General features: G+C 52.3%; 2 protein-coding genes across 2 annotated transcripts; both read left to right on the forward strand.

Moving 5' to 3' along the window:
- The first annotated feature begins 683 nt into the window (after nucleotides 1–683).
- On the forward strand, nucleotides 684–3,491 carry LOC139223165 (keratin, type II cytoskeletal 5-like). The gene is made up of 4 exons (XM_070855136.1): nucleotides 684–713; nucleotides 1,736–1,892; nucleotides 2,734–2,895; nucleotides 3,232–3,491. The coding sequence occupies exons 2-4, from the start codon at nucleotides 1,745–1,747 to the stop codon at nucleotides 3,489–3,491; spliced, it is 570 nt and encodes a 189-aa protein (XP_070711237.1). The 5' UTR covers nucleotides 684–713; nucleotides 1,736–1,744.
- A 1,906-nt stretch (nucleotides 3,492–5,397) lies between these two features.
- On the forward strand, nucleotides 5,398–14,442 carry LOC139223295 (serrate RNA effector molecule homolog). Its single transcript, XM_070855272.1, has 21 exons — nucleotides 5,398–5,501; nucleotides 6,842–6,964; nucleotides 7,070–7,180; nucleotides 7,258–7,401; nucleotides 7,484–7,544; nucleotides 7,644–7,941; nucleotides 8,045–8,274; nucleotides 8,687–8,800; nucleotides 8,879–9,011; nucleotides 9,139–9,266; nucleotides 10,122–10,183; nucleotides 10,275–10,353; nucleotides 10,839–11,003; nucleotides 11,930–12,094; nucleotides 12,797–12,950; nucleotides 13,032–13,144; nucleotides 13,230–13,310; nucleotides 13,387–13,537; nucleotides 13,633–13,734; nucleotides 13,851–13,968; nucleotides 14,064–14,442. The coding sequence occupies exons 2-21, from the start codon at nucleotides 6,846–6,848 to the stop codon at nucleotides 14,137–14,139; spliced, it is 2,604 nt and encodes an 867-aa protein (XP_070711373.1). The 5' UTR covers nucleotides 5,398–5,501; nucleotides 6,842–6,845; the 3' UTR covers nucleotides 14,140–14,442.
- Nucleotides 14,443–16,217: the final 1,775 nt, after the last annotated feature.

The following is a 16,217-nucleotide window of genomic DNA, read 5'->3' on the forward strand; positions in this document are numbered from 1 at the left end:
AATATTATTGTACTAAACGTCTGTAGCGGTCGTCCTCCGCTCTCCGTGCGTGTTAGCATGCTAACACGCTAACGGGAAGCAGCCAGATGTTCGATAACGTTTACCGACAATAAGTCACATTTATTATGTTAGCCGACAGACTCAGCAGAGCTCGGGTCAAAGTCCTGAGCCCACCTGGTCCAAGGGTCCAAGGGTCCAAGGATTCAAGGATCCAAGGGTCCAAGGAACTTTATTTGTCATACCAGCACACGCTTGCACATGGGGAGGTACGAAATTACGTTCTCAGGTCCCGTTTTAAGCCGAGATAGATATTGAAATAAATAAAATCTAGAAAATAGAGGTCCTGTGTTAAGATAGAAGTAGAAAAGTCCAGCTGAGTCTCTTTCTTCCTTCCTGGTATCCATGGCAACAGTGTCATTAAAAGCATGTCAATAATTAATATGGACTTTTGAATCGTGTGTTTTGCATGGAGTTTTCTCTTCTTGTGTGTGTGTGTGTGTGTGTGGGTGTGTGTGTGTGTGTGTGTCTGTATGTGTGTGGGTGTGTGTGTGTGTGTGTGTCTGTATGTGTGTGGGTGTGTGTGTGTGTGTGTCTGTGTGTGTGTGACTGTGTGTGTGTGTGTGTGTGTGTGTGTCTCTGCTCAGACTTTGTTCCCTGCAGGAAGTCGTCGTCACGCCGTCGAGGAGTCGAGGAGCTGCAGCTTCCAGCAGCCAGTGAGTACAAACTGGGAGTTTCCCTCCACAGTGGGGGGGGCAGGGGTCCTCTGGGGGGGTTCAAACACACGAGAGTGACAGGACGACGGTGGGTCGAACCAGGTTACACCCAGGTGGACTGGTCTGCCCCCCCCCCGTCCCTCGCTCTCTGCATGGCTGATAACGTCATTGGTGTCGCTGACTGTCAGGAAGGAGGCTGGGGGACTGTTTCACCATCCTCTTCCTCCTCTTCCTCCTCTTCCTCCTCTCCACCACAGACAGGTGAAGTCTGTCCAGTTGTACCACAAACAGCCGATATATCGCTCTCTTCTAAGACACCAGACTCCATTGACAAAAACAGTCACTTTACACCGGAGTTGCTAATCCTTGCTTTCTCGATCAGTCAGTCTGGTTGTGTTATTGTGTGTTAAAGGTTTAGTTCAGATCCAACTCAACATTTCTGTAACACACAGTAACACAAACACACTGACTGATGGAGGCAGCAGCAGAGCAGCAGCTCCTGTGTCCTGTTCTCTAAAATCCCTGTTTTAGTGAATGTAGTCTGGTGTGTGTGCTGTTTGTGGTTAAACCAAAAGGATCTTCCAGGTCTCTCTCTGTAGGGATCCTTTCCATGATGCTGTCACACACTTAGAATAACACTCTGAGCCTGTCAGTGGATCAAACAAGCTCTTCTAGTGGACCTACTGTGATCAGGTGCAGTTGTCCCAAAGCGTCCACAGTGGATCTGTGTGAAATAAGAGTGTGTTGCAGCTCTCGTAGCGTCAAGCTGTCAAAAGTCACTGCATTTCACTGTTCAGACGACAGACAGACTGAGTCAGAGAGCAGCTGGTGAACACGTTGGAGCTTTTAGCAGCTAAAGAACAGATATTTCCCTCAGGAGGAGGTGGAGACCAAACACAGAGCTAAAAGAGAGTCGACCAGTTCAGCTGATGGAATAAACAACACGACAGTCAATACGTAGTTAGAATGGAGTTACATGTCTGTTTATTGATAATATTGATTGATAATATTGCCCACCGCAGATAGTCACCATGAAGTCTTCATCACCACCTTCATCATCATCAACCCCTTCCTCAGTGACGGCTGCACCAGAAACTCAGCTCCTCTCCTCTTCACCGTCTCCTCCTCTTCCTCGGTTGTCTCTGCAGAGTCCAGAGCTGCAGGCGGAGTTCCTCCAAGGTGAAATCCTCCGTCTCTGCGCACCAACAGGGATTAGCGCTCTTCAAACACACCAGACTCCATTCACAAAAACAGGGATTTTAACATGGGAGCTGTTTATCTACAGCTGACTCCATCAGTTAGTTTGTTTGTGTTATTGTCTGACTTTGGTGATTTAAGAGTCAGTCCAGATTCATCAGATCATGTGTCTAACACACGATAACACAAACACACTACCTGATGGAGGCAGCAGCAGAGCAGCAGCTCCTGTGTGCTGTTCTCTAAAATCCTTGTTTTAGTGAATGTAGTCTGGTGTGTGTGCAGAGAGAGATAGAACGGCTGTTTGTGGTCAACAGATATGTGGTCCAGAATATTTTGTGTTTAATGTACGCTACCTTTTATATTTGTATTCCAGTTATTATTTCAAGGCAAACCATCTTCTTTACCTGAACCTAATCCAGCAGCTTTGGTGCTAAACTTAACCAGCCTGCAACCAAGAACTGATCAGAGACAACACACACAGTTCAAACCAAACCTTACGGTTCTCGATTCGGTTGTGTGGATCTTATTGGTGCTGCTTATTCTCAGTCAAACCACCATCCTGTCCTAAACCTAACCAAAGCCCCACCGTGTCATTGTTACCATGGCGACCAGCGTGCCCGTCACTGGGACTCTCCAGAGGTCGTTCCTGTTGATAACGTCCAGCTGCGGCTGCACTCTGACCCGATGACGAGCTGATGACCAACCATGTGGTTTCTCTGTGTCTCGTCTGGGGGGGTCTTTGGGGGGAGGGGGGTCCATGTGGGTCTTCTCCTTGTCTTCTGGTCTCTTCCTTTCATCCCTCTCGTCCTCTTTTCTCCAGAGTGTATGAACAGACTTCGGTCTCACGTCGACGGATCCAGTGACGTGTTCGCTGCGGCCTCCCCTCCCTCCCCCCCGCTCTCTTCCTCCCCCTTCAGTCCCACCACCCCCTGCCCGTCCCCCCGGAGCTCCTCGTCCTCTCCCGGCTGTGGCGGCCGACACGGTGAGCTTCAGGCGTTCAGCAGGGACTGTGTGCAGTCATCAGTTCTGACTGAAGCTCTGACAGACAGACAGTCAGTCTGTGCTGTCTGTCTGCTGGAGGGGGTTCACCTACTTTATGACAGGAAATGTACTTGGTTATCTTCCACTGCTGAAGCTAAAGAGTATTCAGGGCCCGGGGGGGTGGAGGCTAAACTCTGAATCTACAGGTAATCTGTAAAAACACGACAGACGGCCGACAGGACCCCCCCCCCCCCCCCCCCAGCAGCTACAGACTCCTGATGTTTGATGTCTGGACACTAAACTCCTGCTTGTGTTTGTCTGTGCTGGTCTCATCCAGCCTGTTTGTCCCTGTCCAGCCCCGAGCTCCTGTCAGAGCTCAAAGACTCGAGGACACGCCCCCTCCGACATGTTCCCACACACAACGGACTGACCACCGTCTTCTCTGGACGAGGAAGAGGAGGAGCAGGAGGAGGAGCAGGAGGAGGAGCAGGAGGAGGAGGAGGAGCAGGAGCAGGAGGAGGAGGAGCAGGAGGAGGAGGAGGAGGAGGAGCAGGAGGACACAAACAGGTGATTAAAACCCCATTCAGACAGGATTAACAGAATGAAACATTCACTAAGTCAATGTTCAGGACGACCGTTTAACAATCTGGTGACAAAACAGGACCAGGGGTTCATCCTCTGCAGACAGGAGCTGCTGTCTGAACATCCAGGGGTTCATCCTCTGCAGACAGGAGCTGCTGTCTGAACACCCAGGGGTTCATCCTCTGCAGACAGGAGCTGCTGTCTGAACATCCAGGGGTTCATCCTCTGCAGACAGGAGCTGCTGTCTGAACACCCAGGGGTTCATCCTCTGCAGACAGGAGCTGCTGTCTGAACACCCAGGGGTTCATCCTCTGCAGACAGGAGCTGCTGTCTGAACATCCAGGGGTTCATCCTCTGCAGACAGGAGCTGCTGTCTGAACACCCAGGGGTTCATCCTCTGCAGACAGGAGCTGCTGTCTGAACACCCAGGGGTTCATCCTCTGCAGACAGGAGCTGCTGTCTGAACATCCAGGGGTTCATCCTCTGCAGACAGGAGCTGCTGTCTGAACACCCAGGGGTTCATCCTCTGCAGACAGGAGCTGCTGTCTGAACGTCCAGGGGTTCATCCTCTGCAGACAGGAGCTGCTGTCTGAACGTCCAGGGGTTCATCCTCTGCAGACAGGAGCTGCTGTCTTGTTCTTACTCTCCTGGTGGCTGTCGTCATGTTGGTGTTAGCATGTTAGCATGTTAGCATCTATCAGATTAGCAACATGTTTCAGAGCAGGACGACTTTAATGCTGAAGAATCCTTCTCCCCCCAGGCCTCTGGCCCCACCCCCTCTAGACGACCAGCCAATCAGAAGACCTCACGCTGAATGTATCACTGTCACAGCGCCCTGAATCCACGATGGACTCTTCTGTTCTACAGTGAATTGTGCTCTAATGGTTTTGTACATCATTTAAAAAGAGAGATCATCAAACGATCCCAAATCTAATAAAGATCCTGACAGCTGCTACCTGTGGCCTCACCTGTGTGCTGAGTGCTGAGCTCAGCTAACGCTATGCTAACTCCTGGTTCCATCGCTGCAGCTCAGCTTCGGGCACAAAACATCTCACACTGACTAAGAGACCAGCTGACTCAGCGTGAATCAGTGTGGGGACCTGAAGCTCAACCTTCACAGAGGTACGGTTTCTCTTTCAGATCCTCTTCAGAGGAAAACAACTCCTCCGCTGTGGGACTAATACGGGATCATCTAGTCTCATCTAACTGCTGTGTGTCTGTTAGTGGGCAGTCAGACGCTTTCTCACGTGTCTCACAGCTGTGTGGTTTCTCCCCTGGAGATCTCTGTGTGTCTTAAAGGAAGCTGCTTCCCTAAAAGTGTTCCGACGCTGCTGACAGGTGGACGGTTTCTCTTTGACCAGAGAGAACCACATGACCTCCGTCCCCACCGCTGTGCTCCAGGTCGCTCAGTCCCACCTGACCATGAAGCTCTGATCAGATGTTCTGTGATTCGTTCATGGCAGATTATCCCGACTGGGCTCCTCTGTGGGAGCAAACATACACAGGTTGACGTCTTTAGTCATTTATGTGTTTGTCACTTCAGGCACATCTACACTATTCAACTCAACTTCTTTATTAGTTGTTTTTATGCTCAACACCAACCTCCACAAAGTAAAACATTTAGTGTGACATATCTAAAGTACATCCAGAGGTAGAGTACGCAGTTAAAAGGCAGTGCAGAATAACTCTTCTACATTTCAGAGGTTAAGATTGAACCTTTTACTACTACTGTTTTAAAGCTTTGGTTTCTTTGCAGAACTATTAAATATGTTATAATGATCTTAATAACAGACACAACATGATATAACAGTTAGTTAGTCTGACTATCTTCACCTTCAGCAGTGAGCCCGGAGCCTCCTGACCTCCAGGTGGCGCCTTTCTGTCTCTGTGAGCTGAAAGCGCAGACCGGAAATGAAGAGAACCGGAAGTCTCGTTGGTTCACTGTGGTCTCAGAGTGGCGGCGGGACGGTTGTGTTGTTAGCTGACGAGCTTTTCCTTCTCAGCGTTTCGGCGGCGGAGCTGCAGGTAAAAACGTCTCCGTGAGCTCGTTATTAACGTTTGTTTGACACGAAGACAAGCACGAGCCCGAGCAGAAGCGAACACGAGCCCGAACTGCGCCTGCGTCAGCTGCCGCGGCTAGCTGCCATGCTAACTAGCCCATTAGCAGCGGCTAGCCCCCAGTTAGCTTTAGCATTAGCTGAGTGCTAACTTTAATCTTTGTGCGCTCTGATTTAACGAAGCTGCTTCGTGTTTCAGTGGAAGTTAAGTCAGTTTGAACGGAGCAGAAGCTAACAGGCTAATTACAGCAACGCTGCTCAATAAAACCGTTTTCTAGAGAAACTTCTTAAATTGTCAATCCACAGTAAGAATGTTTGAACCAGACCTGCTTCTGGATGATCCAGTGATCCAGTGATCCAGTGACCCAGTGACCCATCATCTGGGTCCCCTGGAGGAGAAATGAGCTCTAATGACTGCTCATGTAGAGTCATATCATGATAATGATTAGGGGGAAGTTCAGGTATTGATCAGAGCCAAAAAACAAATCGTCAGCTGTTTTTAATAATCACTGTTGTCCAGGTTCTTAATGCTGCAGATTATTGTTAGTATTGGTTAACCGATTATTGATTGATAAGTTTCCCAGAACTCGACATGAAGTCTCCACACGACCAATCAGACATCAGTAGTTCACAGAGAGCAGGCTGCGGGGTCGATCACCTGCTGATTAACTTCCTGTCCATCAATGAATCCTCTCCGCTCTTTCTCAGACAGGAAGCTTCTTCTTCTCCACCGTAAATGACAGTAAACTGGTCTTTGATTGATCGTTGGCTGTCAGTTAATTTCCTAAAGAACACTTTTCCTGTTCAGTGCGACACGAGGAAAATAATGTGGACGAGATATTATTGAAGACGACCTCAAACATCATCATATCATCAGTGTGCTGTAAAACCCACTGATTGATCAGTTATCAGATTGGTTGGAGATTAATTGATCAGTCGACAATTTAATTTAAAAACTGATCACCGGCTCTCGGTGGCTCCCGGTGGCTCTCGGTGGCTCCCGGTGGCTCCTGGTGGCTCCTGGTGGCTCTCGGTGGCTCTCGGTGGCTCCTGGTGGCTCCCGGTGGCTCCTGGTGGCTCCTGGTGGCTCTCGGTGGCTCTCGGTGGCTCCCGGTGGCTCCTGGTGGCTCCTGGTGGCTCTCGGTGGCTCTCGGTGGCTCCTGGTGGCTCCCGGTGGCTCCCGGTGGCTCTCGGTGGCTCCTGGTGGCTCTCGGTGGCTCTCGGTGGCTCCTGGTGGCTCCCGGTGGCTCCCGGTGGCTCTCGGTGGCTCTCGGTGGCTCCTGGTGTTAAAAACAGCTTTGCTTTTAGACCAATGGGAGACAGCGACGACGAGTTCGACAGGAGGAGGCGGGACAAGTTCAGGAGGGAGAGGAGCGACATGGAGCGGTCCAGAGAGCGAGAGGAGAGGAGGAGGGACGATTGGCCCGACAGGTGTGCACAACTGAGCACACACACACCCCACTGTGGCACGTGTGTGTGAGCCATGTGTTTGAATGGTGTGTGTGTGTGTGTGTGTGTGTGTGTGTGTGTGTTCAGGGACTGGGACCGCGGCAGGGAGAGGAGGCGGGACTACGATCGTGGTCGCAGAGAGCGGTTTTCTCCGCCCAGACACATCAGCCCTCAGCACAAACGCATGAGGAGAGACTGGTGAGTGAGACGCTGCCGCACACGTGAGTTCACCGTAACGGGTCACATGTTCAGTCTCTGATGTTTGGACTGTCCAGGGACGACCACCGGGGGGAGCCGTACCGCTACGACCTGCCGTACGGAGGAGGTGGAGCCCCGTTTCCAGGGGCGGGGCCTCAGGGCTGGCACCCCGACCTCCCCCACCTCCACCCTCACCATGGAGGTCACCCTCTGCAGGGCAGGTGAGCTGAGCTTTAAAGGGACACTGCACTGTTTCTAGCCTCCGTCCACATCCTGGTGTCTGAACTGGAATGTCTCCCTCAGGTTGGGGATGGTGGATCCAGATCTCCCCCCCCCCGGTCCTCCCACCATGAGGAGCTTTAAGGTGACAAACTCAAACTGTCTTTGGCTGTGGCGTAGCGTCCCAGGTGTCCCAGGTGTCCCAGGTGTGATGTGTCAGCTCCTCTCATTGGTTCTCCTGCAGGAGTTCCTGCTGAACATGGAGGACAGCGTGGACGAGACGGAGTCGGTGAAGCGCTACAATCAGTACAAGCTGGACTTCCGGCGGCAGCAGCTGCAGGACTTCTTCCTCCAACACAAAGACCAGGAGTGGTTCCGCTCCAAGTACCACCCCGACGACATCACGGCGAGGAAGACCGAGTCCCTCGCCGCCCTCAAGACCCGGCTGGGCGTCTTCCTCTTCCTGCTGGACAACAACTGGCTGGACAACGTGTCGCTGGACATGGAGCACGCCCCCGCCATCATCAAACTGCTGGACGCAGGTAGAGGCGGGATAGTGAGCGGGCTAGGGGCAGGGGTTTCTGGGTAATGTAGTCCTCAGACTCTTCCCCAGTTTCTCACCATCTCCCCCGTCTTTCTCTGCAGCCGTCATAAAGATGGAGGGAGGGACAGACTTTGACCTGCAGGTCCTGGAGGTGCCGGCTGCGCCTGTTTTGGCCGGCGGGGAGGCGAGCGGCAGTGGAGGAGGAGGAGGAGGAGGAGGAGGAGGAGGAGGGGAGAAGAGCCAGGGAGATCCCAGCAGAGGAAACATGAGCAGACAGACCGACTCAGACACGGCGGGGGGGCGGACAGAGGAGACAAAACACTGTGAAAAGGTCAGGATCCTGCAGTCCGCGGTTAATCCAATGAAAACAAACGGCGTGGCGAGCTCCGCCCCCCGCCATGAGAGCCGCCGTTAGCATGTTAGCATGTGACCAAAATCCAAAGTAGAACAGACAGAAAAAGGTTTGTTCACTGTGATGAAACATGAAACGGTTCAGACCTGTTGGGGGGGGTTCACAGGTGTTTAGTTCCTGTTTCTAACGTGTGTTCTGTCTTTATTTGGGCAAGAAAATAGTCCCATGAACTCTTACTGACTGTTAGAATGTGTGAAGAAGCCTCTTCAGTCCTGTGCTGTGATTGGCTGACAGCTGAACCACACCATGGTTGCAGGTGTCGATTGATTGCTAGTCCTACTGCTAGTTAGCGGTAGTTACCAGGGGTTAACAGGCGGTGCTTCCCTCTCAGGGCGGTGAAGCAGAAGCCACGCAGAACGGAGAGGAGAAAGACGAGGAGGAGGAGGAGGAGGAGGAGGAAGAGGAGAAGAAGGACGAAGAGGAGGAGGAGAAGACGGTGAAGAAGGTGAGTGTGTTCTCTGATGATGCCCCCCCCCCGATGATGGCGCCCGTGTTTACCCCGCCCGCCCCCCCTTCCTCTCAGGGCAGGAAGAGGAAACGCAGCGTTTCGGCCGACAGCGGCGAGGGCAGCGCCTCGGACTCTGACTCCTCCCACTCAGACGGGGAGAAGGAGGACGAGGAGGAGAAGGAGGAAGAGGAGGAGGACGGAGAGGACGGTAGGAAAACCTTTATTAACAAAGACAGACAGGTGATAATGACTGTGAGACAGGTGATAATGACTGTGAGACAGGTGATAATGACTGTGTGTGTGTGTGTGTGTGTGTGTGTGTGTGTGTGTGTCAGAGCGCCGCACAGAGCGAGGGAAGGAGAGGGAGAAGGAGGCGCCAGCCAAGCCCCGCCCCCTCCACCTCACCACCTCCCTGTTCATTAGAAGCATCCCGCCAGAGGTGTCCAAGGAGGAGATCACTGCTGTGAGAGCACACACACACCTGGATACACACACACACACACCTGGATACACACACACACACACACACCTGGATACACACACACACACACCTGGATACACACACACACACACACACCTGGATACACACACACACACACACCTGGATACACACACACACACACACACCTGGATACACACACACACACACACCTGGATACACACACACACACACACACCTGGACACACACACACACACACACACACCTGGACACACACACACACACACCTGGATACACACACACACCTGGACACACACACACACACACCTGGATACACACACACACACACACACCTGGACACACACACACCTGGATACACACACACACACACACACACACACACACACACACCTGGATACACACACACACACACCTGGACACACACACACACACACACACACACACCTGGATACACACACACACACACCTGGACACACACACACACCTGCACACACACACACACACACCTGGATACACACACACACACCTGGACACACACACACACACACACACCTGGACACACACACACACACACCTGGACACACACACACACACCTGGACACACACACACACACACACACCTGGACACACACACACACCTGCACACACACACACACACACCTGGACACACACACACACACACCTGGACACACACACACACACACCTGGACACACACACACACACCTCACCAAACATTTGACCTCAGTGTCCAAAGGGACCCTTTAATCACTGTCACACACTGATCGTATTGATCGTCGGTACAGTGTATTGATCCCCACAGTGCTCAGAGCTGCACTAACACGCCGTGTGTCTCCAGCTGTGTCGCAGGTACCTGGGCTTCCTGCGGGTGGCGCTGTCGGACCCTCAGCCCGAGAGGAGGTGAGTCGGTCCGTCCAGGTGGTCTTTTCTTTACACTAGCCGACCAATCAGAGGACTTTAAGTGTTTGTGTGTGTGTGTGTGTGTGTTCAGGTTCTTCAGGCGGTGCTGGGTGACCTTTGACCGCAGCGTGAATATAAAGGAGACGTGCTGGAACCTGCAGAACATCAGGGTACACACACACTAACACACACACTAACACACACTAACACACACTAACACACACACACTAACACACACTAACACACACACTAACACACACACACACACTAACACACACTAACACTAACACACACTAACACACACACACTAACGCACACACTAACACACACTAACACTAACACACACACTCAGCTAACGTGCTAACGCCCTGTGCTCTCCCTCACAGCTAACGTGCTAACGCCCTGTGCTCTCCCTCACGGCTAACGTGCTAACGCCCTGTGCTCTCCCTCACGGCTAACGTGCTAACGCCCTGTGCTCTCCCTCACAGCTAACGTGCTAACGCCCTGTGCTCTCCCTCACGGCTAACGTGCTAACGCCCTGTGCTCTCCCTCACAGCTAACGTGCTAACGCCCTGTGCTCTCCCTCACGGCTAACGTGCTAACGCCCTGTGCTCTCCCTCACAGCTAACGTGCTAACGCCCTGTGCTCTCCTCAGCTCAGGGACTGTGAGCTGTCTCCGGTGGTCAACAGAGACTTGTGCCGGCGTGTTCGCACCGTTAACGGTCTGACTCACCACAGACCCGTGGTGAGGAACGACATCCGCCTGTCGGCCCGCCTCGTCCACAGCCTGGACCAGCGGGGGGAGCTGTGGATCGGACAGGTAGGCTCCACCGCCGCTCCGACGGCCCGTCCTCTCGGCCCGTGTCCTGTGCTCTGTGGGCTAAAATGACTTCCTCACCAGACTCCATTGACCAAAACAATAATTTTAGCCCACAGAACAAAGTTGTTGCCGATCTCCCATTGCCTCGATTGGTTTGTTTGTTTGTTTGTTTGTGTTGTTTGTGATTGGTGAGATAAGTGGATTAATCGTAGCTACCCTCACAACAGGTAAACCGATTATTAATATTATTAACACACTCACCTCTGGCCAGGGCTGCCATTAAGGCCTGGGTGTCACCTCAGAGTGCGACACCTTGTAAATCAGTATTTTGATCTCGAAATGAAAACATGGTTGAATGTCAGAACATTCAGATGTTTTCTAGGATAATATGTAACGTTCACATTTCAGCCACAGTTGAAGTGCGTTTTTGGGTCAGTGTTTCCACATTATTGAATAAGTTGAGCTAAATTGGAACTATTTTCTGAGTGTTTCACTCTTAGACTGGTTGTCCAGTCTAAAAGTACATTTCCATTTAATCAACAGGGAAGTTATTCACGAGGAACCTCCTGAGTGATTGTCTAACTTTAAAGGTTTAGTTCGCCTCCAAAACAACATCTGAGTGACACAAAATAACACAAACGCACTAACTGAAGGAGGCAGCAGTAGACGAGTGGCTCAAGTTTTCTGTGAGTTAAAATCACTGTTTTTGTGAATGGAGTCTGGTGCAAGAGAGCGACACGGCTGCCCGCCGAGTTCTGGACCAGTTCCAACACTTTTACTACCTTACAGTCATTCAGACACCAGGATGTGGACAGAGAGGATCATGGGGGAGAAACAGTGGAGTGTGCCTTCAGGTGTTGCGAGGCGTCGGGATGTGACCATGACTGTGGTTCCCATGGTGACGCCTCTCCTGTGTTCACCTGCAGATGGAGACCAACCCCGTCCTGAAGAACATCACAGACTACCTGATCGAGGAGGTGAGCGCCGAGGAGGAGGAGCTGATGGGCGCCTTGGGAGGGGCCGCCGACGACACCAAAGACCCCGCCTCCTCTTCTGAGGTTACCGTGGAGACGGACGACAAGCTGCTGAAGGTGGGAGGGGCTCCGTCTGTAGGTGTGTGTGTGTCACATCCTGGTTGTGATGGTCCCAGGTCTTATTGCTGTGTGTGTGTGTGTGTGTCTGTGTGTGTGTGTGTGTGTGTGTGTGTGTGTGTGTGTGTGTGTGTGTGTGTCTGTGTGTGTGTGTGTCTGTGTGTGTGTGTGTGTGTCTGTGTGTGTCTGTGTGTGTCTGTGTCTGTGTGTGTGTGTGTGTGTGTGTGTGTGTGTGTGTGTCTGTGTGTGTGTGTGTGTGTCTGTGTGTGTCTGTGTGTGTCTGTGTGTGTGTGTGTGTGTGTGTGTGTGTGTGTGTGTCTGTGTGTGTGTCTGTGTGTGTGTGTGTCTGTGTGTCTCTGTCTGTGTGTGTGTGTGTGTGTCTCTGTCTGTGTGTGTGTGTGTCTGTCTCTGTGTGTGTGTGTGTCTGTGTGTGTCTCTGTCTGTGTGTGTGTGTGTCTCTGTCTCTGTGTGTGTGTGTCTGTGTGTGTGTGTGTGTCTGTGTGTGTGTGTGTGTGTCTGTGTGTGTGTGTGTGTGTGTGTGTGTGTGTGTGTGTGTGTGTGTGTGTCTCTGTCTGTGTGTGTGTGTGTCTGTGTGTGTGTGTGTCTCTGTCTGTGTGTGTGTGTGTCTCTGTCTCTGTGTGTGTGTGTGTCTCTGTGTGTGTGTGTGTGTGTGTGTCTCTGTCTCTGTGTGTGTGTGTCCAGGTGCTGGACAGGTTGCTGCTCTACCTGCGTCTGGTTCACTCTGTAGATTATTATAACTTCTGTGAGTATCCGGCCGAGGACGAGATGCCTCATCGCTGTGGGCTGATCCACGTACGAGGACCCCTACCTGTGGCCAAGATCACTGCAGCCGAGGGTACACGCACACACACACGCACACACACACACAGGTGGTGATGATGATGTCAGAGTGTGACGCTGTGCTCTGATTGGACAGTGAGTGAACACCAGAGGATGTGTGAGGAGCGTCTGGCTCCTCTTCTGTCGCCGTCAGAGACTCTGAGTGACGAGGACGCCGCCAGGCTGGGGAGGAAGGACCCGGAGCAGGAGGTGACACACCTGTCTGTCTGTCTGCCTATACCCGTCTGTCTGCCTATACCTGTCTGACTACACCTGTCTGTCTGTGTGTGTCCAGGTGGAGAAGTTCCTATCTGCTAACACTCAGGAGCTCAGTAAAGACAAGTGGCTCTGTCCTCTGAGCGGGAAGAAGTTCAAGGTGAGTCCGGCCTACCTGTTTGTGTGTGTGTGTGTCCTGACTGAGTGGTTGCCGTGGTAACGCTGTCGTCCTTCAGGCTCCAGAGTTTGTGCGTAAACACATCCTGAACAAACACGGAGACAAAGTGTCTGCTGTCAGACAGGAAGTCGTCTTCTTCAACAACTTCCTGCTGGACGCTAAGAGACCCTCTCTACCTGAGAACAAGCCCCTCCCACCGCCAGCACAAGGTGACGCTCACACACAGACACAGAGGCATGCTGGGAAATGTAGGAAACCAGAGGACGGCTCTGACATCACATTCTGTTGCCTCTTTGTCCTTCAGCCGCTCCCCCCGGCATGCCAGGATTTCCTGGTCAGTCGCCACAGCAGCAAAGCCTTCTGGGATATCCACCTGGAGTCAGACCTCCCATGCCCGGCTTTCCCGGTACAACACACACTCTCACACACACACACGGATGAAGCTTCAGCTGAAACACTTCCAAGTGCAAAGTCAATAATTTCAGCTTTACCCACAATGCATTATGGCTGTGTGTGTTACAGGCAGCGGACCTCCCTACCCCCCCAACCAGTTTGGGGCGGGGCGTGGTAACTATGACAACTTCAGGGGCCACTTAGGAGGAGGAGGAGGAGGGTTTCCTGGGAAACAACGAAACAGCAGGTAGAGACGAGACGGCGTGATGACGACACACCACGTGTTTATTTCTTCATGTTTATCACGTGTGTGTGTGTGTGTGTGTGTGTGTGTGCGTGCAGGGGCGTGCGAGGGGACCCCCGGTCCATCATCGAGTACAGAGACCTGGACGCTCCCGACGACCTCGACTTCTTCTGAACGTGACGACGTGAAAGTGTGGGATGTTTTTTAAACCTTTTTTTATTCCTACATTTCCCATAATTCTTTTCTTCGTCCCCCCATCGTTTTGGTTTGTTGTTTTTTTGAGTTAGGTGTGTGTGTGTGTGTGTGTGTGTGTGTGTGTGTGTGTGTGTGTGTGTGTGTGTGTGTGTGTGTGTGTGTGTGTGTGTGTGTGTGTGTGTGTGTGTGTGTGTGTGTGTGTGTCAGGCGGCAGGACCAACATTACTGTCATTAGTGAAGATGATCTGATTCCACTTTTCAATAAACAAACAGGAAGACTGATGTGACTGCTGTGTTTCTATGGTTACCACCACAGCCTGCAGGACTGAAGGAACGATACCTGAAAGCGAGGAAGCGGCAGCGTGTTGGTGAAGGTGGGTTCGTCCTGCTGGCCGCACACCTGCAGAACGAACATGTTGCACTGGTTTGTCGCCGTGTGGTAACCCTGGTAACCAGGAGGGTGTCGCTTCGGTTCAGCTGAAGAAAGAAAGAAAAAGGTGGACGTTCTTCTCAGGTGTACAAAAGTTTTTTCTTTTACACAGAAGGGAAACATTTACCTGTTAGAGGTGTGACCGAACCCTCAGACAGCCCTCTGAAGGTCTGAGGACAGGCAACGTGTCCTCTCAGCGCAGGTGTGTCCTCTCAGCGCAGGTGTGTCCTCACAATACAGGTGTGTCCTCTCAGCGCAGGTGTGTCCTCACAATACAGGTGTGTCCTCTCAGCGCAGGTGTGTCCTCACAATACAGGTGTGTCCTCTCAGCGCAGGTGTGTCCTCACAATACAGGTGTGTCCTCTCAGCGCAGGTGTGTCCTCACAATACAGGTGTGAAACCACAACATATTCTCACATGTAAACATATAACTGTGAGGACGTCTCCCATTCTCAACGCTGCGGTTACCCAACTTAACAACATAACCTTAGAGTCTTAACCCTTCAGTTGTAAGAACCCCTCACTGCAGGAACGTCCTCACAGTGCAGGAACGTCCTCACAGTGCAGGAACGTACCCGCAGTGCAGGAACGTCCCCTCACTGCAGGAACGTCCCCTCACAGTGCAGGAACGTACCCGCAGTGCAGGAACGTCCCCTCACAGTGCAGGAACGTCCCCTCACAGTGCAGGAACGTCCCCTCACAGTGCAGGAACGTCCCCTCACAGTGCAGGAACGTCCCCTCACAGTGCAGGAACGTCCCCTCACAGTGCAGGAACGTCCCCTCACTGCAGGAACGTCCCCTCACTGCAGGAACGTACCCACAGTGCAGGAACGTCCCCTCACTGCAGGAACGTACCCACAGTGCAGGAACGTCCCCTCACTGCAGGAACGTCCCCTCACTGCAGGTGTAAAACCACAACTTGTTCTCACAACTACACACACACACAGGTGTAATTCCCAATAAGCCTATCAAAGCTGCCTGTTAAACACTGCAGCAGTGTGTGTGTGTGTATTAGGGTTACACTGCTGACTCAGGAGGATCAGCCTGCCTGTTACTAATCTGCCCCTCCTCACTTTTCACTGCCTCCTCTTCTTCCCTTCCTCACGTTCCCTCTTCCTCCTCACTTTCTTATCTGTCCTCTTGTCTTTTATTCCCTTCTTTCCTTTTCCTCTCCTCCCCGTCCTTCCTTTCCCGTATTCCCACGTGTCACCCGTCCTCTGACTCCTCCCACCTCTTCACCCCCCGCCTCGGCTCACCTGCCGACGGTCTTCGTCACATCATTTCACCGGTTTAATAAAAAGCCTTGACACCATGTGAACTGAGGTGAAGGTGCCCCCCCCCCCCCCCCCCCCCCAGAGCTGCTGAAGTGTTCTCAGGTGAGTTCTCCCTGAGGGGGGATCACTGTGCGTGCAGGTGTGTGTGAGACGGCGTATCCGTGTCATCCCTCTAATCCTTTTATCCCCGTCAGGGTGACAGAGGAGACTCTTCTGCTGGATCCTGCCGTCGCTCCTCTTCCTCCGCTTCCTCCTCTTCTCTCTCTGCACCCCCAAATCTAAACGGATTTAACCGGACCAGGGTCTGTGTGTGTGTGTGTGTGTGTGTGTGTGTGTGTGTGAAGGGGGGGAGG

Source organism: Pempheris klunzingeri, chromosome 23 (assembly GCF_042242105.1).
Source record: "Pempheris klunzingeri isolate RE-2024b chromosome 23, fPemKlu1.hap1, whole genome shotgun sequence".
Classification (NCBI taxonomy): domain Eukaryota; kingdom Metazoa; phylum Chordata; class Actinopteri; order Acropomatiformes; family Pempheridae; genus Pempheris; species Pempheris klunzingeri.

Excerpts from the sequence above, each read along its gene's own strand:
- LOC139223165 (XM_070855136.1), top strand. The coding sequence starts at position 1,745 with ATGAAGTCTTCATCACCACCTTCATCATCATCAACCCCTTCCTCAGTG. Across the intron at positions 1,893-2,733 it reads GCAGGCGGAGTTCCTCCAAG|AGTGTATGAACAGACTTCGG; the intron begins GTGAAATCCTCC and ends TCTTTTCTCCAG. Across the intron at positions 2,896-3,231 it reads CGGCTGTGGCGGCCGACACG|CCTGTTTGTCCCTGTCCAGC; the intron begins GTGAGCTTCAGG and ends GGTCTCATCCAG.
- LOC139223295 (XM_070855272.1), top strand. The coding sequence starts at position 6,846 with ATGGGAGACAGCGACGACGAGTTCGACAGGAGGAGGCGGGACAAGTTC. Across the intron at positions 10,354-10,838 it reads GGAACCTGCAGAACATCAGG|CTCAGGGACTGTGAGCTGTC; the intron begins GTACACACACAC and ends TGCTCTCCTCAG. Across the intron at positions 13,538-13,632 it reads CCTCCCACCGCCAGCACAAG|CCGCTCCCCCCGGCATGCCA; the intron begins GTGACGCTCACA and ends TTTGTCCTTCAG.